We start from the raw sequence: 18,365 nt of genomic DNA on the forward strand, positions 1-18,365 counted from the left end.
TAAACTTTTTTAATTAATCACCATTTGGCTTCATGCTCACCTAATTTAGGTGTTTTTCTAACCCATTTACAAGGAGTTTCAGACAATTTAAGAACTGGTCCTAATACTTTTAGATCACCATAACTAGTATCATTTTCGAAAACTTGATATTCTTCATATGTTTTCTCTGAGATCTTACCCAATACATCTTCAAAATTGTTAACATATCCTTGTCTTTGTAGTAACATTGCAGCTTGACATAAAGATACTTGAATAGAATAGAACCCACCATTTTCAGCTCTTCTTTTCAATGCCAACATTGCACCAAAAGCACCTAAACGTCCACAAACATAATCACATGCGAATACTGGTGTTAATTCTGGTTTATTAGATCCAATAGCCTCACCTTGCTTAACACACATACCAGTTACGGCTTGAGCGACTTGATCCCATCCAGCTCTAGAACCAAAAGGTCCACCAGATCCAAAACAATTGATTGAAACATGAATTAAACCAGGTCTTAACTTTGCAAGATCTTCGACACCGAACCCATAAGCGGCTAATCTATCTGGTCTGTATCCATCTATTATGATATCAGCTTCTTTCACCAACTCTTTTAATTTGGATGCATCTTCGTCTTTACTCAAATCCAAAAAGCATGAACGTTTACCATGACTTGTATCACGAACAAATTCATTAACTTGTGGTAATTTTTCAGCTGTAACCATTAATACATCAGCGCCTAATTCAGCTAATGTAAGACCACATACTGGACCAGCGAGAATTCTTGTCAAATCTAAAACACGTATTCCAGAAAGTGGCATATCATTATTATCCGGCAATGATTCTTTAGCACTATCAAACAAACGATCAATCTCCACAACTGGGACAGATGACAAATATGATCCTTGAGGGTGTTTTAACCATTCTTCTTCAGTGTTACAAATACCACCACAGGCATTTGCATTTGCAATTGAATCTTCTAATTCTTGAGCATTTCTTTTGGAGATTGCATTTTGAATAGATTCAACAGTACTTTCACATTCAAGAACTTTTAAAACACGTTCTTCTAAATGTTTCAAATTTGTATGAGGTAGGAACCATTTCTTATCTGCAGTTTCCCAAGGTTGAGTCATACGAACCATATGTTTCATAGATTCTGAGCCTTCAATACGTTGATATTGACCATTATTGTCTTTTGCTAAACTATTGTTTTTTTCATCTAATCCACCAGCAGCAGCTTCGACAGAAACAGAAACTTTTTGACGATTACCTGTTTTCAATTCCCAGAGATCATTGGCAGCAACACCACATGCAGCTAAGACTTGAGCAGTGGTTTCACCTAGTTTGAATGGTGTTTTGTATATAGGGTCAGAGCCAGTAATATGAACTTCTTCATCTTTTGGAGGATTGACACCTCTTATGGCCATTAATTCTTGAAAAGCACCCATCGTATTGAATGAGCAAAATAATTTTAGCTATTACTATATTGAGTGTTGAAATTGTTGTACTTCTGAATAAAAGATATATTTTATAATATCGAGTTCAAGTTCGAGTTCATCTTGGGGTATTAATGAAGTTATAAAAGCAAACTTTAATTCAATTCCATTGTTCCACGAATGTTGGGAGATGGGAGCATCAACATCAACACAAGCGTAGAAAGCATTAACAAAGATAACAAACGTTTTGCATATGAGTCTTAACAAATCAAATCACCATGATTATAATCACCATCTGATTCATACTCTGGTAATGGTATCATGGGCCAATACGATGCAACATCAACAAATCATCAGACATAGAAATCAATGTTTTCAATCACGGAGATAAAATTTTAGCTGGTGATATCAAAAGATTAATAAGCAGTGCGTGTGATAAGAATTGATAACCTGTGCGGAAAATAGATTTTTGATTAGGCATAAGGATAAAAGAGTTAAATCCGTTAATTAAATCATAGTGAGTGGCAGGTTTTGTAGACCCTAGTACTTTGGATTTTGCTCTTACTGCGTGACAATGGCTTGGTATATGTACTCCATTCTTTATCTGTATAGTAGTTCGCTCTTTATTAACTACATATACTAACAGCTTTTGAAATTCGTGAATTAATCTAATCTTTAGGTTTTTACTTAATGCCAGATAGCTGTTGTGCTGTTGTGTATACATGATATCTATCGATTATAATAATCTAACAATCATGAGCTTTGTATATAAAGAAATGGTATCCTTGTCTTACTAGCTTCTGTACTTTAGTGTAACGTTAGATCAAACAAGTTTTCTGTAACAATATATCAAAATGGCTACATCAATATCAGAAAAGAAGTCTCATGAAGTGGAAGAGATCAATATCGATCATTTAGAGCCAGTTCCTGGATCTGTTGAACAATTTGATGGAAATTTCAATCCACAGTTGGAAAAAAAGATGTTACGTAAAATGGATTTAGTTATCCTACCAATAATTGGTTGGGTTTATCTTATTGCTTACTTGGATCGTTCAAACATTGGTAATGCGGCTTCAGCTGGTTTAATAGATGATCTAGGTTTGTCATCTACACAGTACAGTGCTGCCATTAGTTTATTTTATGTTACTTATATCTTGGTGGAAGTTCCATGTTCTATTGTTTTCAAGAAAGTTAAACCGGCTATTATGCTTGCAACATTAACTTTATCTTGGTCTTTAGTTGGTATTTTTTCAGGTTTTGTTAAAAGCTTTGGTGGGTTGGTTGTTATTAGACTATTACTTGGTTTAATTGAAGGTGGTTTATTCCCGGCTTTAACATTATATTTGGCTTCTGTTTATCAAAGAGGTGAGCTTGCTTATAGAGTTTCATATTTATTCACTGCTGCTGCTTTGGCTGGGGCAATAGGTGGTCTTTTAGCGTATGGTTTATTGAAAATGGATGGTTTGCATGGATTAAAAGGGTGGCAATGGTTGTTTATCATTGAAGGTTGTATTTCCGTTACTGGTGCTATTCTTGTTCTTTCTGCTTTACCAAATGATATGACAAAGGCATGGTTCTTAAATGAAGAGGAACAAGCATATTATTTAAAGAGAAAACAAATGCAAGAAATGAGTTTCATTAAAGATCAAGCTCCTCCAAAGGAAGATTCTAAAGATATCAAAGCTGCTTTCAAAGATCCAAAGGTTTATCTCTCTTCAATAAGTCAATTTTGTGCTGAAATTGTGTTTTTTGGATTCTCAACTTTCTTACCTCAAATCGTTAAAGCCATGGGTTATTCAATATTAAAAACTCAATTATTGACAATTCCTATTTATGTTGTTGGATCTATATCTTTCATCATTATTGCATCTGCTTCTGATTATTTCAAAAAAAGATTACCATTCTTATTATGTGCTGCATGTTTCCCGATAATTGGTTATATTATCTTATTAGCTTCATCAGGTAACGCTGCTAAAATGGGTGGTGTTTTCATTTTAACAGTTGGTGCTTTTGCTGGTCCAGGTTTGAATTTAAGTTGGTTGAATAATAACACTGCAGGTGATTTGAAAAGAGCAACTTCTGTTGGTATCCAACTTTCAATTGGTAATATTTCAGGGGTGGTTATTGGTCAAATTTATAGATCTAATGATTCACCTAAATATACTTTAGGACATGGATTTTCTTTGGGTTGTATAATAGTTGCAGTTTTTTTCTATTGTGCACAAGGGTTCTATCTTAGACGTGAGAATAACAAAAAACAAGCTCGTTTGTTAAAAGGTGACGTGAGACCTGATGCTAGAGGAGATGAATCTGATGATTTTATTTTCTACTTATGAAGTATTATATTTTGGTGGGTAAAAGTGTTGTAAATAATAAAAATAATAAATTAAAAGCACTGTTGAAGTACCTGTAGCTTATATCACAAGTTTAAAGTTATCATCGAATAAATAGCTAATTGATAAACTAGCCTTAATCTAGCAGAGTGGTTTGGAATTTTTCATGATAGAAATAATCAGTAATACCGACATATCTTCGTTCTTTTCTTTTAGTGCTTCCTTTCTCTTTTTATTGTCTTGATCATTCTAATGATTGTTAACTTCGGAACTGACAAATAGATCTTCTAATTTCCTTGGAAGCTTTGTCAATCTAGTAGTCTGGTAAGCATGTGGATGGAGGATTCTAAATCCTTCTGATTTGTTTTTGGTCTATTAATTTCCATAAAGAATCCTTTTTGAACTTTAGCTCATTCTAGCCTCATGATCTGAATCAAATACCAATATTACAGCCACATCAGTTTGCAACAACGGTTTAGCCTATGATCACATTTATATCTATCATCCTTATAATCATCACTGGTATCAATTGGGAGAACTCAAATATGTGAAGAAATTAATCAAGATTCAATAGTATTTGAATTTTGTTTAGCTAAATCTGGTATGGGCGGTACGATAAGCGGTTCGGGCAGACGCTGGACTGATTTTGGCGTATAAGCTGATATTCCTAAAACACACCATCTTTTGATGAACAACAGGAACTAGAGGAGATAGATTCAGCCATTGATCTTTAAAATAGTGTTCAATATGAGTGATTTTCAACGTAAACTGTTTCAAAGAAAGCTCAAAGATGCAGAGAAAGCTTTAGGATTTGATTTTAGTGAAGAAAGTGAAGAATCTGGTGAGCAAGTGTTCACTAAACCCAGTCCTTCAGATAATCTCAATGAAGTGGTTAAAGATGAGTATGTTGTTTGATATTTGACCCATTGATTATGTACTAATACTACCGAAAGCACTGTCTATCCAAAATGGTCTGAATTCTATGATCTCAATGAGGTTTATACCGATGATAAAGGTAATCAATTCAACACATATTTCACACCACCAAAAAACGATAAATCTCCAGTCTTTATATTCCATCATGGTGCTGGATCTTCAGGTTTAAGTTTCGCTCTACTATCGCGTACTATTAGAGAACAAATGTCCAAAGAAAATCGATCAAATGATGATCCAGTGGCTGGTGTTTTCTCATTCGATGCTAGAGGTCATGGACAAACAGAAATCGTTTCAAACCCAAATGATTTTTCTCTAAAAGCCTTCACAGATGATTTTATATGGGTTCTTAAGGAGCTCATAAAACGTCACACTCTTAAAAACTCAATTTTTGCTTTTGGTCATAGTCTGGGTGGATCTATTGTAACGAATGCTTTTGCACAACTTGAAGATGCTGGTATTAAAGGTGTTGGTATGTTTGATATAGTTGAGGATATTGCTATATACGCGCTCGATTCTATGGGGACTTATTTAAAAAACTTGCCAAAGACTTTCAATACACTTGAAGATGCGATCAGCTGGCATATAAAACTTGGACATGTAAAAAATAGAGAATCTGCGTTGATATCAATACCCTCATATTTCAAAAAGAATGTCAAAACTGGGAAATTTGAATGGATAATGGATCTTCATAAAACCGAAGATTATTGGCATGATTGGTTCACTGGATTATCAAAAAAGTTTGTTGATTTATCAACTTCAAAATTGTTGATTTTAGCAGGGACAGATAATTTAGATAAAGAATTAATGATTGGACAAATGCAAGGTAAATATCAACTCGTGGTTTTCCAAGATACTGGACATTTCTTGCAAGAAGATACGCCATCCAAAACAGCCATAACAATTATAGACTTTTGGAGAAGAAATGATAATAGACAAGTGATTATAAAGAGTACATGGGGTTCTAAAAAATAATTTATAAACTAGTTTATATACGTCAAAAATTTGGGAGAATTAATTCTATTCAACTGTTAATTCTTCTAATTCTTCAGTAGTTCCCTTTTCTGATTGTTCAACAATCTCATCAATCTTCTTTGAAGCCCAATTAAATCTTGGATTGATTAAGAATGGACGTAAATCAAATCTATTATCATCTGGTGAATATTGTTCAGCATGATAACTTGGTGTTAAAACAGTTTGTTTATGTCTATTGATCGCATAAAAGAAGAAGAATTTCTTCACTTTTTCAGCAACTTGTCTTGGTGTTAATCTTGGTGTCCATTCATGATAAAGCTTGAGGAACATTGAATATGGACCACATTTTTGAACTTTTCTTAATCTACCAAAAACTGATAATTCTTCGTAAGTCATTCCCATATCAGCTTCATCAGATTGAACGTATTCTTTTGTTATTGGTTCTAATTCTGCAGTTGGTGTAGCTTCCAAAAATTCTTTCAAAACTGGAATTTCAAATTCAGCTCTAGCATAATCAATAAATTTTTTCAAATCTGTTTTAGAAATACCACCGATTGGATTTATATCAGCACTTGAACAATCGTATTTGGTTAAATAACCTCTTAAACATTCATCAACATTGGCACTACCCAAAACTAATAACCCACCAGTTTGACGACCTCTAACCCAAGGTAATAATTGTGCAAATAAATATGCTAAAACCATACGTAATCTAGCTTGAATGTTTTGTAAAGCCAAATTTTCAGTTTGTGAACCACCAAAGACTTTGAAAACTGGTTTTTTACCAGTTGCAACTTCAAAAACACTAACAACAGCAGTAACTAATGTATCCATGTTCAAATCAACATGATATGAGCCAATCTTATCACTTAATTCTTTAGCTCTTGTTCTTGTTTCAATTGAAGAATTTTTAGTACCCATGTAACTTGTGTGGAAAATTCTTGAGGCAAAATCAACAGGATCTGTCGGTGACCAAGTTTCAGCTTCTTCATCTTTAACGTTTGCAACTCTTTTAGCATCTGCAATGACTTGTTGATTTCCATCTTTGGCTGCTTGTGCAACTAATCTACACATTGAATGAACAATAACAGCGGTAGCACATGAATCGATACCACCACTCAATGGTAAGAAAAACCCAGCACCGTTACATCTTCTAACGTAATCCCATAACCAGCAAGCTGGACCTAATGCAATTTCTTCTTCTGGTGAATGATAAAATATTTCTTTTGGTTTTGATGGAACAATTTTAGGATTAAAACTTAACGAGGTTGGTGATAATTCAACTGGGACCTTGACTCTTTTATAAGCTTCTGTATGAGTAGCTTGTAATCCCCTTGATATTTGTGATCTGTAGCTACGAACGTCTTCTAAGTCAACAGTAGCTGAGACAACTTCAACATCTTCTAAAGAAAATTGTTTACCTTGTGCAACTAATTCACCATTGACAACAATTGAAGCACAGCCATCGTAATATAATCTATCACCATCACAACCTTTTTGGTTTGCATATAAATAAATACCACCGGCTTTAGCAGTTGCTTCTCTAATTAAATTCATTCTTGTATGTAATTTACGTAATTCATGGTGAGAACCTGATGAATTTGTAATGATTTCAACACCATCCAATGTCATACCGATATGTGGAGCATTTGGAGTGAATAATTCTTCACAAGTTTCAGCACCAATGACAGTATCTAAAGTTGAAATAACAGCATCTCCAAAATCAACAGATTCTTGACCTGTAATGGTTTGAATTAATCTTGGTAAGACAAAGTTTTCAACATATCTTGGGCGTTGCCATGGTGTGAAAAATCTCATTTCTCTATAATTACCATCATTTGCTAGCCATATCTTTGGTCTGATGAGCAATATTTTACCATCATATGATAATACACGACAATTGTATTTGACATTTTTATGAATAATAGGAAGGCCAATATCTAATAAGATCCCATAAGTTTCCTTATTTTGTAAAATAGAAGCATACATTTCCCATGAATGGAGGTATAAATCTGTTTCTAAGAAATGATCAAGACATCCATAACCGGTGATTTCAAGTTCAGGCCCTACTCTTAAGGTAGCACCTCTTTCTTTTGCAATTTTGATACTCTTCAAGATTCTGTCCCTGTTACCTTCAAAATCTAAAGCCCATTGATTTAAATTACAGGTGGCAATTGTGATTAAATGACCCATGATGATTATTCCTTTTGTCTAGTCTAGTTAATTGTGGGTTGAATGAGTCCAATCACTAGCTTCAATATGAAATCTCCGTGATTATCCCCAAGATTACCAACTGATTAATTTCCCAGCATCACCATATAAAAGTTCAAAACTTATACTGGTTCGAAGCCCCGGGTATTTTCTTGTTATGGTTCGCGCAGATGATTTTCATTTTTCAAAACTGTGCAGTGCAAAATTTATTTCCCAGATTTTGAAATAAAAGCAGAACTATCGCCACTTTTAAACTTTTTAGATCTTTTAACCATTGAACAACAACAAAACATACAAAATGAGTGAAGCTCCATTATCAGACGTTAGATTATTTATCAGACCTCTTCCATTTGACAGTAAGTACTTTTTTCCACACAGCGGGATCTTTTAACTGGGGGTTTTGAGCTTCTAAACATCGCTTCATCATTAGCGCGCACTTTCTAAGGGGGTGTGTTGAAGAGAAAAGATGAATTAGAATGCAAAAATCTGGTGAGATGAGAAATCGTTTTGAATAATAATTTCCTTGAGACATTGATCTTATTGAGAATGAGTTTATTTTTGAAAATTTTTGCAAAAAAGAACATGTTATTAACTAAGTTGTTTTCCAGTCAAAGAAGAAGAAATCAAAGATTTCTTTGGTCCAATTGGTGAAGTTAAAGAAATTGTTATCAACAACGGTTTCGCCTTCGTTGAATACAACATCGCTGATGATGCTAAAAGAGCCGTTGAAGAATTAAACGGTAAACAATTCATTGATGCTCCAATTGAAATTCAATTCTCAAGAGCTAGAAGAGAAAGACACAGAGTTTTAGTTACTGGTATTGCTGAAGGTGCTCAATGGCAAGATTTGAAAGATTTCGTTGTCGATCAAGGTTTCGAAGTTACTTATGCTAACGTTCACACCAGAGATAACGATGGTACCGGTGTTTTAGAATTCCCAACTGAAGAACAATCAGCTGATGCTATTGCTAAATTAAATGGTGCTGACTTCAGAGGTTCTCCATTAGGTTTAGAAAAAGATTTAAACCCACCACCAATCCGTACTGGTGGTTTCAGAGGTGGTTTCAGAGGCCGTGGTGGTTTCGGTGATCGTGGTGGTTTCAGAGGTGGTTTCAGAGGCCGTGGTGGTTTCGGTGACCGTGGTGGTTTCAGAGGTGGTTTCAGAGGTCGTGGTGGTTTTGGTGACCGTGGTGGTTTCAGAGGTGGATTCAGAGGCCGTGGTGGTTTTGGTGATCGTGGTGGTTTCAGAGGTGGCCGTGGTGGTTTCGATGGTGGTTACAGATCAAGAGATGAAGGTAGAGACTTTGGTGGTGACAGAGGTTTCAACAGAGACAGATCCCCAGGTAGATACTAAGTTTTATAACTTCTTTCAAGATTGGAAAAAAATAGTTTTGAGTTCTGTATTATTATAAGAAGGAGGTTTACAATCAATTAAAGAAAAGCTATGTGTTTTTTTCTTATATTATTTTGAAGATTTAGGGTTTTATTTTTTATTCTTTTTATTTGGCAAAAATCAACCAATATTGTACTTTTATTTTTTTAAAAAAAAACAAATCAAGTTTATTTCTATAGTTATTATTGAACGAATGAGCGTGGAATACAAATGTAAATGGGATTATTTTATTATTTTCATAAAAATTTAGGGATACTCAGAACTTACTGGAGGGAACCAAACGATCATTTTTTTACTTTAAAATTAATAATGAAAGCCCTCAGAACTGGCTAATTTACTAACATATTTTAGGATATCAATGAAACATATTTGAAGACTCGATGCACAAAACAGCTAAAAAAGCTATCCTTGTCAAATAACATTCCTTGTGATATAAAATGTCTATTATACAAATAGAAACTCAAGCACATACGACACGGTATGATTTTCAAAGGCTGATCTCCTCTCGATCGTGATAATCTACATAATTACTATATGTATAAAAACAATAAAAGTTTGGCATTTATTGAATTACTCATATGAGATGACTTCATATTTTATTGTAAAAAAACTTCATGATAACCTTACTAAAAACACTTCACAATACTTTTTAAAATTCCCATTTCTTGTGATAAATGACTGATCTATTGTTGAGTTTCATCCGATCCGTTAACATTATTACCTAATTCTTCATTGACTTCCTCTTCATTTGCTGGCTGTTCTTCATTCACGGGTTCTTCTTCATCAGTTGTAAATTGTTCTAAAAATTTATATAATGACACCATCAATCTTTCAGATTTAAAAGCATTGTAAGCAGCAGCACCAAGGATAACTTGACAAAGATAAATGTAATTAACCTTGTTAGTTGATTCAGCTTTTAATAACATGGCACCTGTTTTACCAACACTAGTACCAAAATTAACGATTGCCAATGGGGTATATGGATGGATGAAGTAGACTGGTAAAGCAGATAAAATCATAAGTCCTTCTGGAAGACTTTGCCAGTTAATACCAGTTAAACTACCAGCTTTTAATCTCATACCAACTAAAGGACCTGGTCTTAATATGGTAACATTATCAAAGTCTAAGCTTATAAGATCGTTTTCAATTTCTCTTCTCATCTTGGTTCTTCTATCAAAAATTCTGGCAATTGGGGATTGAACGGAGTGATTACTTGTATAGATGAATCTTTTGGCACCAGCACGTTTAGCAGCAAATCCAACTTGATGAACAATATTGTGGTTGACTGAATAATACTCATTAACTGGTATAGAAGCTTCTGATAAATAGCCACCATTTGGAGGTCTAGCACCAAGTGCACAATAAACAGTTGTTAAGTTTGGAATTTTGGCAATTTCTTCACCCCACAAAGCAGAATCAACAATGTTAACAATAACACCTGGACATTCTTGAACAAAAGCACGACGAGCTAAAACAAAAATGACTTGATTATCAGCTTTAACTCTTTTAATGAATTTTACAAGTCTTGAACCAACTAAACCTGTAGCACCGACAATTAATATATTTGAACCAGTTTGAGCTAATGCAAAGTTTTCAGCTCTTAATTTTTGATGCAATGGATCATAAGCTTCACCGTCTTCAGTTTCTCTTGGTTCAGGATCTTCAGCAGCTAATGGAAGGGTATCTTCAAATGTATCTAATGCAATAGTACATTTGATTTCAACATCATTGGTGGATTCTTGATTTTTGGTATTTGTATGATCTGGGATATTTGTATGGGTAGATGGTTCTAAAATGGACATAGTAAAGTAGCAATTTAATGTAGATAGTAGTTAAACAATATTGAGTTGTAGACTGCAAGATCATGTTGTCACATAAATGTCAAGAATCATTTTATAAAAATTCATTATAAAGTGGGACCAGGACCAAAACGGAATTGTTGAACCACAAAACCACAAAGACACAAAAACACAAAGACGAAAAAATGAAAAAAAGAAAAAATCATTCCGTAATAATCGTTTTCCTGTTTCTGTAGAAATAGATCTGAGATCATTTTTTGTAATTTTTGTAACTTTCTTTATTTACTTGTCCACAAAAAACACAATTTCCAAAAACCTTAAAAACTGCTTCAAATTACTCAACTACTTCTAAACTCAAAGCGCTTGAGCAACATCACTATCATACCAGAAATTCCAACTGCTGTTAATAACACAACATGAACCACATAGATGAGCCATTAACTGAATATGAAGAGCCAAGTCATACCCTTTTGGTGTTAGGTGGTACCGGTTTAGTTGGATCAGAATTTCTCAAGTCTGCAACAGAATCAGCCAACGTTCACAAAGTTTATGTCCTTACCAGAAGAGAGCTTGTCATTGAATATGACACTGATAAAATCATTCCTATAGTTGAAACAGACACCGCTAAATGGGCTCAAATTATTTCTGAAATTCCACTGATTGACATTGTCTTCTCCAGTTTAGGTACAACCAAAAGTGCTGCTAGAGGATTGAAAGAACAACATGCCATTGACCATGATTTAAATCTTGAATTGGCTAAAGCCGCTAAGCTGAATCATGTTAAAACATTTATTATAATCACAAGTATGAATAATAGTGCTTTATCAACATTTTTCCCATATTTTAGAATCAAAAAACAACTTGAAGATGATTTGAAAAAACTTGGTTTTGGTCAACTTTTCATCCTTCGTCCTGGGCCACTAGCTGGTGATAGATCCGTTTTGCAATCAAGTGGACATTCACTTGCCACACGTCTTTCAGGTTTTATAGCCAATACTTTCCATGAAGCTTATCTCGCAAATTTAGTTGGGGAACCAATCACTGCTGCACAGTTGGCTCAAGTTGCCATGTATTATCTGAATACCACCACCAGTCCATCGAACTCAGAAGTGAATACCATCGATAGTGGTGACATGATCTGGATGGCCCATGCTATTGATGAAGCTGATTATTGAACTTTTGGAGGTTTTATTTATTTATTTTGGTGATGTTTGTTTGGTTTTTATATTTGGCGTCGCGAATGTTTGTTTACTTTTTTTATCTATACGCTTTCATGGATTTTCTATATAATATACACTTTTTTCTTCTTTTTTGGAATCTTCTGAACAATTGTCGATTAATTGCTTGAAGATGGCATCAGTAGAGGATTATGAGGCGGATATCGCGTCTCTGGAACATGAAAGTGAGTAAAATAGGTCCTAGTTTATATGGGAATGGCTTTTGTTAACTCTTTTTCTCCAGTATCACAACTTAATACCCAAAAAGTCGATTTAATGAAGGAAATGGAAAAAATCAAAAAGAAGAAACCCTTGTTGGCCAACATGACTCAGCTACAATCACTATTAAACAAATCAGTAACTCATGAAAAACCTGATTCACCACCCTCAAAATCTTTGACCAAAAGACAAAAAAAATTTCAAGAAGAATATATAATACCTGAACCTGCAAGACATGAACATTTTGATAGTTCAATAAGTAAATATTTCACACAACAACAAACAAATCAAAAGAATACAAACCATGCCGTTACATCTCAGGTATCTCATGCTCAACAAAAACAAGCAAAATTGGATCAAATTCTTTTGGAAAATATCTATAGAATGTTTGGTATAACTGCCTTCCCTGTATCAGATCCTTCTAAGGGTATCAAAAGAGAATTACTTGGTATAAGGATTGAAATTTTTAATGAAACAGAATCTAAATTTGAAACACCACATTATTTAATACTTGAAAAAAATGTTAAAACTTTAAAATGGAAAATTTTTAAACATACTATACCTATTTATTTAAAATTAGAACAACTGGTTGAAGATTATGATGATCTTAGTGATTATAAATTATATGAATTTTGTTGTAAATTAAGAGATGATTTAAGTAAGATTAGTTATAAACATCAAATTGTGGAAAGAATACGAAATGATTGGGGTAATAATATTAAAAATATGGAAAAAGATTTAGCATTAGATGTATTAAAATTTAGATTAAAAATTCATGATATTGAAACTTTGGTTATTTTAAATTTATCATTTGATCAAATTGAATCATGTTTTATTGAATCTGGATTCACAGAAAGTGAAAAATTAAGAATTTCAAATGTTTTAAAAGGTGATATAAAGACATTTGAGAAAAGAATACGTGATGTTATTACAAGTTTAGAATCTTCATGAAAGAAATGTTTCAGTATAGTATTAACTTTTTAATGAATTAATGATATTATATATAACCTAACTTGAACTGAACTTCAATTTAATAAATAAAACTATGTAAAAATGGAATATTTGGTAATAAATGATAAAAAATAAAAGGTCCAACATAACCAAGAATTAAACCTAATAATTTTTCCAATGTAGTATGATAAAAAATTGCAGTAACTAATAATAATTCAATCCATAAGATTAAACAACCTAATACAATCCATCTAACAACATTTGTAACAGTAAATTTAAACCATGAACCATCTTCAACCCCAATTTTTTGAGATTCTAAATCATTTTCTAAATCATTTTCAAAATAACTTTCATTTAATTCTTTTAATTCATACCAAAGTATTAAACTTAATGTAGTTATGAAACAAAAATGTCCAGAAATATCAAATCCACCTTCCCATTCACCATATTTATAACAAATTTGTGCAGATGCAATCTTACGACTAATTTGTTCTGGTGTTATTAAACAAAAACCTTGATTCAATTTTACCCATGTTCCGTTATATTCTGTGCATTGTTCTAAGGATTTACTTGATTTGGCCAAGATGTTTGTTACTGCCTTGTCAATTATACAACTTCCACCAGTTAATATAAAGATATGATCAATTATATAGAATAATAAAAATAAAATGAATATTTTTAAAGTGAATTTGATTGTAAAGTTTTTAAATTTTTGCCATGATAATCGAACAAGTTCTTCATCTTTTGATTTTTCATTTTGTAATTTATTATTATTATTATTAGATTGATGGATTTGAGTTTGATGAGATTTAAATTCTTGTAAGATATTTATAATAAAGACACCAGTGAATAATATAGCAAATATATGATTCCCCTTATATGCAAAATGAGTATTTATGAAATTATCAGAAGATACAATTGATGAATTATCTCTTAAATATTCAAATAATTTTTGTGGTAATATAAGATTTATAATAACACCAATTAAAAAAATTATTGGATATATAAATAAGAATGATTTTGAATCGATGAATTGTCTGAATTGTGTTTCAGCATCGAGTATTGTGATCATGATGTTTTGTAATGGAAGGGGATTTGTAGATGTGTGGTGTTGATGCGTTGATGAACGATTGAAATAAGGAGTGGACCCCTGTTGGTTTGTTTATTTAAACTCTATTATTTAACCAAATGGAAATCCTTAACCAAGAATTATCTGAACCTTAAGAATTGAACACCAAGGGTATTAACAAGTCTATCAAATGAATATTGAAGGATTCAAACCCTTTATATATTGATCACTCAACAACTTTTACCAAAAACACGATATAAATTTAAATTTTTCGTAATTTCATCTCTGGGTATAAATTAAAATTAGATTTCTTGATGCGAAAAAAAACACTTTGGGGCTTCTGCTTTGGGACACTTTTTGATCTGCGAAGACCCGATGAGATTTAACAAAGGGAAATGAACAATCAAAGGGGAATTTTGGAAGGGAAGATGGTGAATTAGGAGTTATTTGATGATTTAATTGGTTTCTACGTGTATGGTTTGTATGGGAAGCTGTTTTTCACTACTTTATAATCGTTTCTATCAAGCTTTTAAGGGTGTTTAAGTGAAAGTTTGAACGATGAGAAAAGTGCAGTGGATCCTCGAAATAATGCTTGAAGATGCTTTGATCGGTCACAGAATACACTTAAGAGCGTGGTCTCCGTTGGTCTTGTTATACTACAATGGGTAAATAGGATACGTATTAATCATTTGTGATTGTTGTTGTTGTTGAAAAAGGTGTGGTTCTTTAGGTCTATTACGCGGTTGTAATTACGTACATTAAAGCTTAATAAGGTACCTGTCAAATTTGTCAGCTATGTGGCTTTAAGGGACAATTTATTCCATTATACATTAAACAACTCCAATTCAACTTATACATATGATTCAAAGAATTTTACAATAAAGATATAGTTAATAACTGGGATAACATAACCTAGAGTTAAACCAATTATTTTTTCAATCAATGTATGATAAAAAATTGCCGTTACTGAAAGCACACCAACCCATGCTAAAATAGTTAGTAAAGTAATAATAGAACACCATCCAATGATATGAATACTAGCTTTCAATTCAGTTGAGAACCCTAAGCCATCATCTTCTTCATCTATAGTTTGTTCAATCCAATCAATATTATAATCTAATAATAATTTTAATTCAAATATAAGTGATAAACTTAGTGTAACTATGAATAAATAATGTCCTGAAATATTTAACGTTCCAGGTACCCATTTTTCATCTGATGAACATGAAGTTATTATTAAAGATCTCTTTAAATCAATTGGTTTACATTCACCACCTGTTGAAGTTGAACCATAATTTTTCAATGTAAATAATGCAATCAATCCAAAATATATTATACCATATCTAATACCATGACCTATACTAGTCTTGAAATTTCTTGTAATGAGTCTTCTTGTTCTAAAATCATTAGATGTTTCAATCCCACTAGGTAATAAACTTGGTGATCTATAAGTTTTCAATTCTGATAGTGTAATTTTCGATATAAACAAAATTATAAATAATGTTGTAAACACTTTAATCCCATGATTTGCAAATACATAATTGAATATATTATTTTCAGAAACCCAATATGAAGATCTTAATTTTGAAAGTAATTCATCTGATAATAAAACCCGTATAGATAAACCTATTATAAACACTATGGGATAAATTCCCAAGAATAACTTTTTATCAAGCACTTTCTGATCAAACTCCTTGATCCTGTGAATCACACTAGCACTGGACATCCTCTCTCCCTATCTTCAAATCACCCAACCCTTAGTCAATGCCTTATAAATCATAACCAAAAAGGTCGTTTGATCAACTTTTGAAATGTTAATTTGTTTGATAGCGGTTAATTTTTTTTTTTTAATTTTCTCGGAATTCAAATTTCAGTCACGTGCACAAATCTTAGGCCCTCGGTTCTCAAAATGTCAATACATAGAAACTTGTCAAATAATAAACATGGAGAAATATTGATAAGATTTGAAGTTCAAAGATCACAGGAAAGGTGCTGGAGAATGTTGACTCATCAGATCCATAATCAATTGCTCTTGAAGAATGTCAGGGTAGAGGTGGTTTATGAGGATAGTCCTGTGTTTGCTGATGAAGAGGTATCTGCAATTGTAAGGTTTAGACACCTTGGTGAGAAACAACAACAACAACAAGAAGATTCAAATAATGGTACAATTCCTGAAGATGCTCCAGTACGACAATCAGAAACTTCTGATGGTGATATCCAACAGCAAGGAGAATCTAATGAAGAAAATGGATGGTTTGGGAAAAGAGTCTCAATGCAATTATCAAATGCTGCAAGATCTCTATTCCTTGAAGAAGCTGAACAACAAGCTGAACAGAAACCCAAGTTAAGAAATAAATCAATTGATTTGCTTATAGGTTATATTCAATTATCTGGGTTTTTTACTTATGATGAAGAAGTTATTGATCGTGAAAAATTAAAAGATTTTAGAAATAAAGCTGCTGTGGCAGGTAAAATTGGTGGATTAGAAGGTTTAGAATTATCCAAAACACAAAATGAAGGAATTTTTGGATCTGTTGCTCATGGGATTGGGAATTTTTTCAATACAACAACTGATGAATTAGAAGCTGAAGCTGATTCAAAAAAACAAGAATTAGAAAAATTAATTCCATTTTTTTCAACATCACAATCTTTATTATTTAGTGAATTAAATTTAAAACCTGGTGATGTTAAAACATTTTATTTTAAATGTAAATTACCACATACATTACCACCATCATATAATGGATCTTCAATTAAGATTAATTATCATTTTATCGTTGGTGCTTCATTAAACAAACAAATACCCAAACCTTTAAATATTCATTTCCCATTGAAAATATATCCTAAATTTGATGAAGATGGATATCAACCAACTTCAAATTTAGATAAATTTATTCTTTTACCATCTGATAAATCATTAAATGAAATTGTGGAATCATCAAATGGAAGAAGATCAAGTTTTAAATCAATTAAAAAAATCATATTAACAAAACCAAAATTATCACAATCAAATAAAAAGGAAAAATTTTTAAATAAGATTGAAAATTTAATTGAAAATGATGAAAATTTCAATCAGGAATCAGATTTTAATTTTGATGAATTCCAAAATCTTAATAATAAACAAATAATTTCAAATTTCATAGAATTAGTTAATAATAATTCAAATTCCATCATAAATGATTCCAAACCAATCAGTATAATAAAAGAAGGTTATAATTTTGAAAAACAAATTTCTAAAATTCAATCACAATTCATCATTGCAAGAAATGGTCAAAGTATAACAACTCTAACTTTTTCAAAACCTTTTTATACAATAGGTGAAGAGATTAAACTTACATTAGATTTACAAAACAAAGATTTAAAAACAACAGGTGTCTTAATCTCATTAGAAAGTATTGAATTAATAAGAGATTCATTCTCAGCAGATATAGATTTAACAAAAACTTTACCAAGGATAATTCCTCATCATAAAGAATCTTTTTCAACATTTCAAACATCTCATTTACCAATTTCAATAAATATTCCATTATCATCAACACCACAATTCAAAACAAATATATTTGAAATTAAATGGTGTTTATCATTAAAATTTATTTTAAGTGATGATGAATTTTTAACAGAATTACATAATGATGATACTGGTTCTTTAAAATTAGGGAAAGAAAATTTAAGTGGGACTGATTTTGTTTGTAGGTTACCTATAACGGTATTACCAAGTTACAAAGATTTTGGTGGGATTATAGCATGAAAATTAAATCTATATTATGATTAATTGAATATATGATTATGAATTGAATTATATATATATGTATATCGTAGCACTGGGTTTTATTATTAAGGTTCATTC

At 32.1% G+C, this 18,365-nt stretch overlaps 11 protein-coding genes across 11 annotated transcripts; 6 read left to right on the plus strand and 5 right to left on the minus strand.

Moving 5' to 3' along the window:
* Window positions 1-17: 17 nt before the first annotated feature.
* On the minus strand, window positions 18-1,430 carry BN7_1211 (Formyl-coenzyme A transferase; the record flags this gene model as incomplete). Its single annotated transcript, XM_011278165.1, has 1 exon — window positions 18-1,430. One exon carries the CDS (start codon window positions 1,428-1,430, stop codon window positions 18-20), a length of 1,413 nt encoding a protein of 470 aa, XP_011276467.1.
* An 842-nt stretch (window positions 1,431-2,272) lies between these two features.
* On the plus strand, window positions 2,273-3,754 carry BN7_1212 (allantoate permease family MFS transporter; the record flags this gene model as incomplete). Its single annotated transcript, XM_011278166.1, has 1 exon — window positions 2,273-3,754. The coding sequence occupies one exon, from the start codon at window positions 2,273-2,275 to the stop codon at window positions 3,752-3,754; it is 1,482 nt and encodes a 493-aa protein (XP_011276468.1).
* A 744-nt stretch (window positions 3,755-4,498) lies between these two features.
* Window positions 4,499-5,659, plus strand: PPE1 (phosphoprotein phosphatase methylesterase 1; the record flags this gene model as incomplete). The annotated part of the gene is made up of 2 exons (XM_011278167.1): window positions 4,499-4,602; window positions 4,705-5,659. 2 exons carry the CDS (start codon window positions 4,499-4,501, stop codon window positions 5,657-5,659), a joined length of 1,059 nt encoding a protein of 352 aa, XP_011276469.1.
* Window positions 5,660-5,704: 45 nt separating this feature from the next.
* QNS1 (glutamine-dependent NAD(+) synthetase) lies at window positions 5,705-7,852 on the minus strand (the record flags this gene model as incomplete). Its single annotated transcript, XM_011278168.1, has 1 exon — window positions 5,705-7,852. The coding sequence occupies one exon, from the start codon at window positions 7,850-7,852 to the stop codon at window positions 5,705-5,707; it is 2,148 nt and encodes a 715-aa protein (XP_011276470.1).
* A 316-nt stretch (window positions 7,853-8,168) lies between these two features.
* On the plus strand, window positions 8,169-9,224 carry BN7_1215 (RNA-binding family protein; the record flags this gene model as incomplete). The annotated part of the gene is made up of 2 exons (XM_011278169.1): window positions 8,169-8,226; window positions 8,479-9,224. The coding sequence occupies 2 exons, from the start codon at window positions 8,169-8,171 to the stop codon at window positions 9,222-9,224; spliced, it is 804 nt and encodes a 267-aa protein (XP_011276471.1).
* A 722-nt stretch (window positions 9,225-9,946) lies between these two features.
* On the minus strand, window positions 9,947-11,065 carry BN7_1216 (uncharacterized protein; the record flags this gene model as incomplete). Its single annotated transcript, XM_011278170.1, has 1 exon — window positions 9,947-11,065. One exon carries the CDS (start codon window positions 11,063-11,065, stop codon window positions 9,947-9,949), a length of 1,119 nt encoding a protein of 372 aa, XP_011276472.1.
* A 413-nt stretch (window positions 11,066-11,478) lies between these two features.
* Window positions 11,479-12,237, plus strand: BN7_1217 (uncharacterized protein; the record flags this gene model as incomplete). The annotated part of the gene is made up of 1 exon (XM_011278171.1): window positions 11,479-12,237. The coding sequence occupies one exon, from the start codon at window positions 11,479-11,481 to the stop codon at window positions 12,235-12,237; it is 759 nt and encodes a 252-aa protein (XP_011276473.1).
* Window positions 12,238-12,489: 252 nt separating this feature from the next.
* Window positions 12,490-13,449, plus strand: MCM21 (Mcm21p; the record flags this gene model as incomplete). Its single annotated transcript, XM_011278172.1, has 1 exon — window positions 12,490-13,449. One exon carries the CDS (start codon window positions 12,490-12,492, stop codon window positions 13,447-13,449), a length of 960 nt encoding a protein of 319 aa, XP_011276474.1.
* Window positions 13,450-13,528: 79 nt separating this feature from the next.
* BN7_1219 (uncharacterized protein) lies at window positions 13,529-14,521 on the minus strand (the record flags this gene model as incomplete). The annotated part of the gene is made up of 1 exon (XM_011278173.1): window positions 13,529-14,521. The coding sequence occupies one exon, from the start codon at window positions 14,519-14,521 to the stop codon at window positions 13,529-13,531; it is 993 nt and encodes a 330-aa protein (XP_011276475.1).
* Window positions 14,522-15,368: 847 nt separating this feature from the next.
* BN7_1220 (uncharacterized protein) lies at window positions 15,369-16,244 on the minus strand (the record flags this gene model as incomplete). Its single annotated transcript, XM_011278174.1, has 1 exon — window positions 15,369-16,244. The coding sequence occupies one exon, from the start codon at window positions 16,242-16,244 to the stop codon at window positions 15,369-15,371; it is 876 nt and encodes a 291-aa protein (XP_011276476.1).
* A 183-nt stretch (window positions 16,245-16,427) lies between these two features.
* Window positions 16,428-18,266, plus strand: RGP1 (Rgp1p; the record flags this gene model as incomplete). Its single annotated transcript, XM_011278175.1, has 1 exon — window positions 16,428-18,266. The coding sequence occupies one exon, from the start codon at window positions 16,428-16,430 to the stop codon at window positions 18,264-18,266; it is 1,839 nt and encodes a 612-aa protein (XP_011276477.1).
* Window positions 18,267-18,365: the final 99 nt, after the last annotated feature.

This window comes from Wickerhamomyces ciferrii, contig 00027 (genome assembly GCF_000313485.1).
Source record: "Wickerhamomyces ciferrii WGS project CAIF00000000 data, strain NRRL Y-1031 F-60-10, contig 00027, whole genome shotgun sequence".
Lineage (NCBI taxonomy): Eukaryota > Fungi > Ascomycota > Saccharomycetes > Phaffomycetales > Wickerhamomycetaceae > Hansenula > Hansenula ciferrii.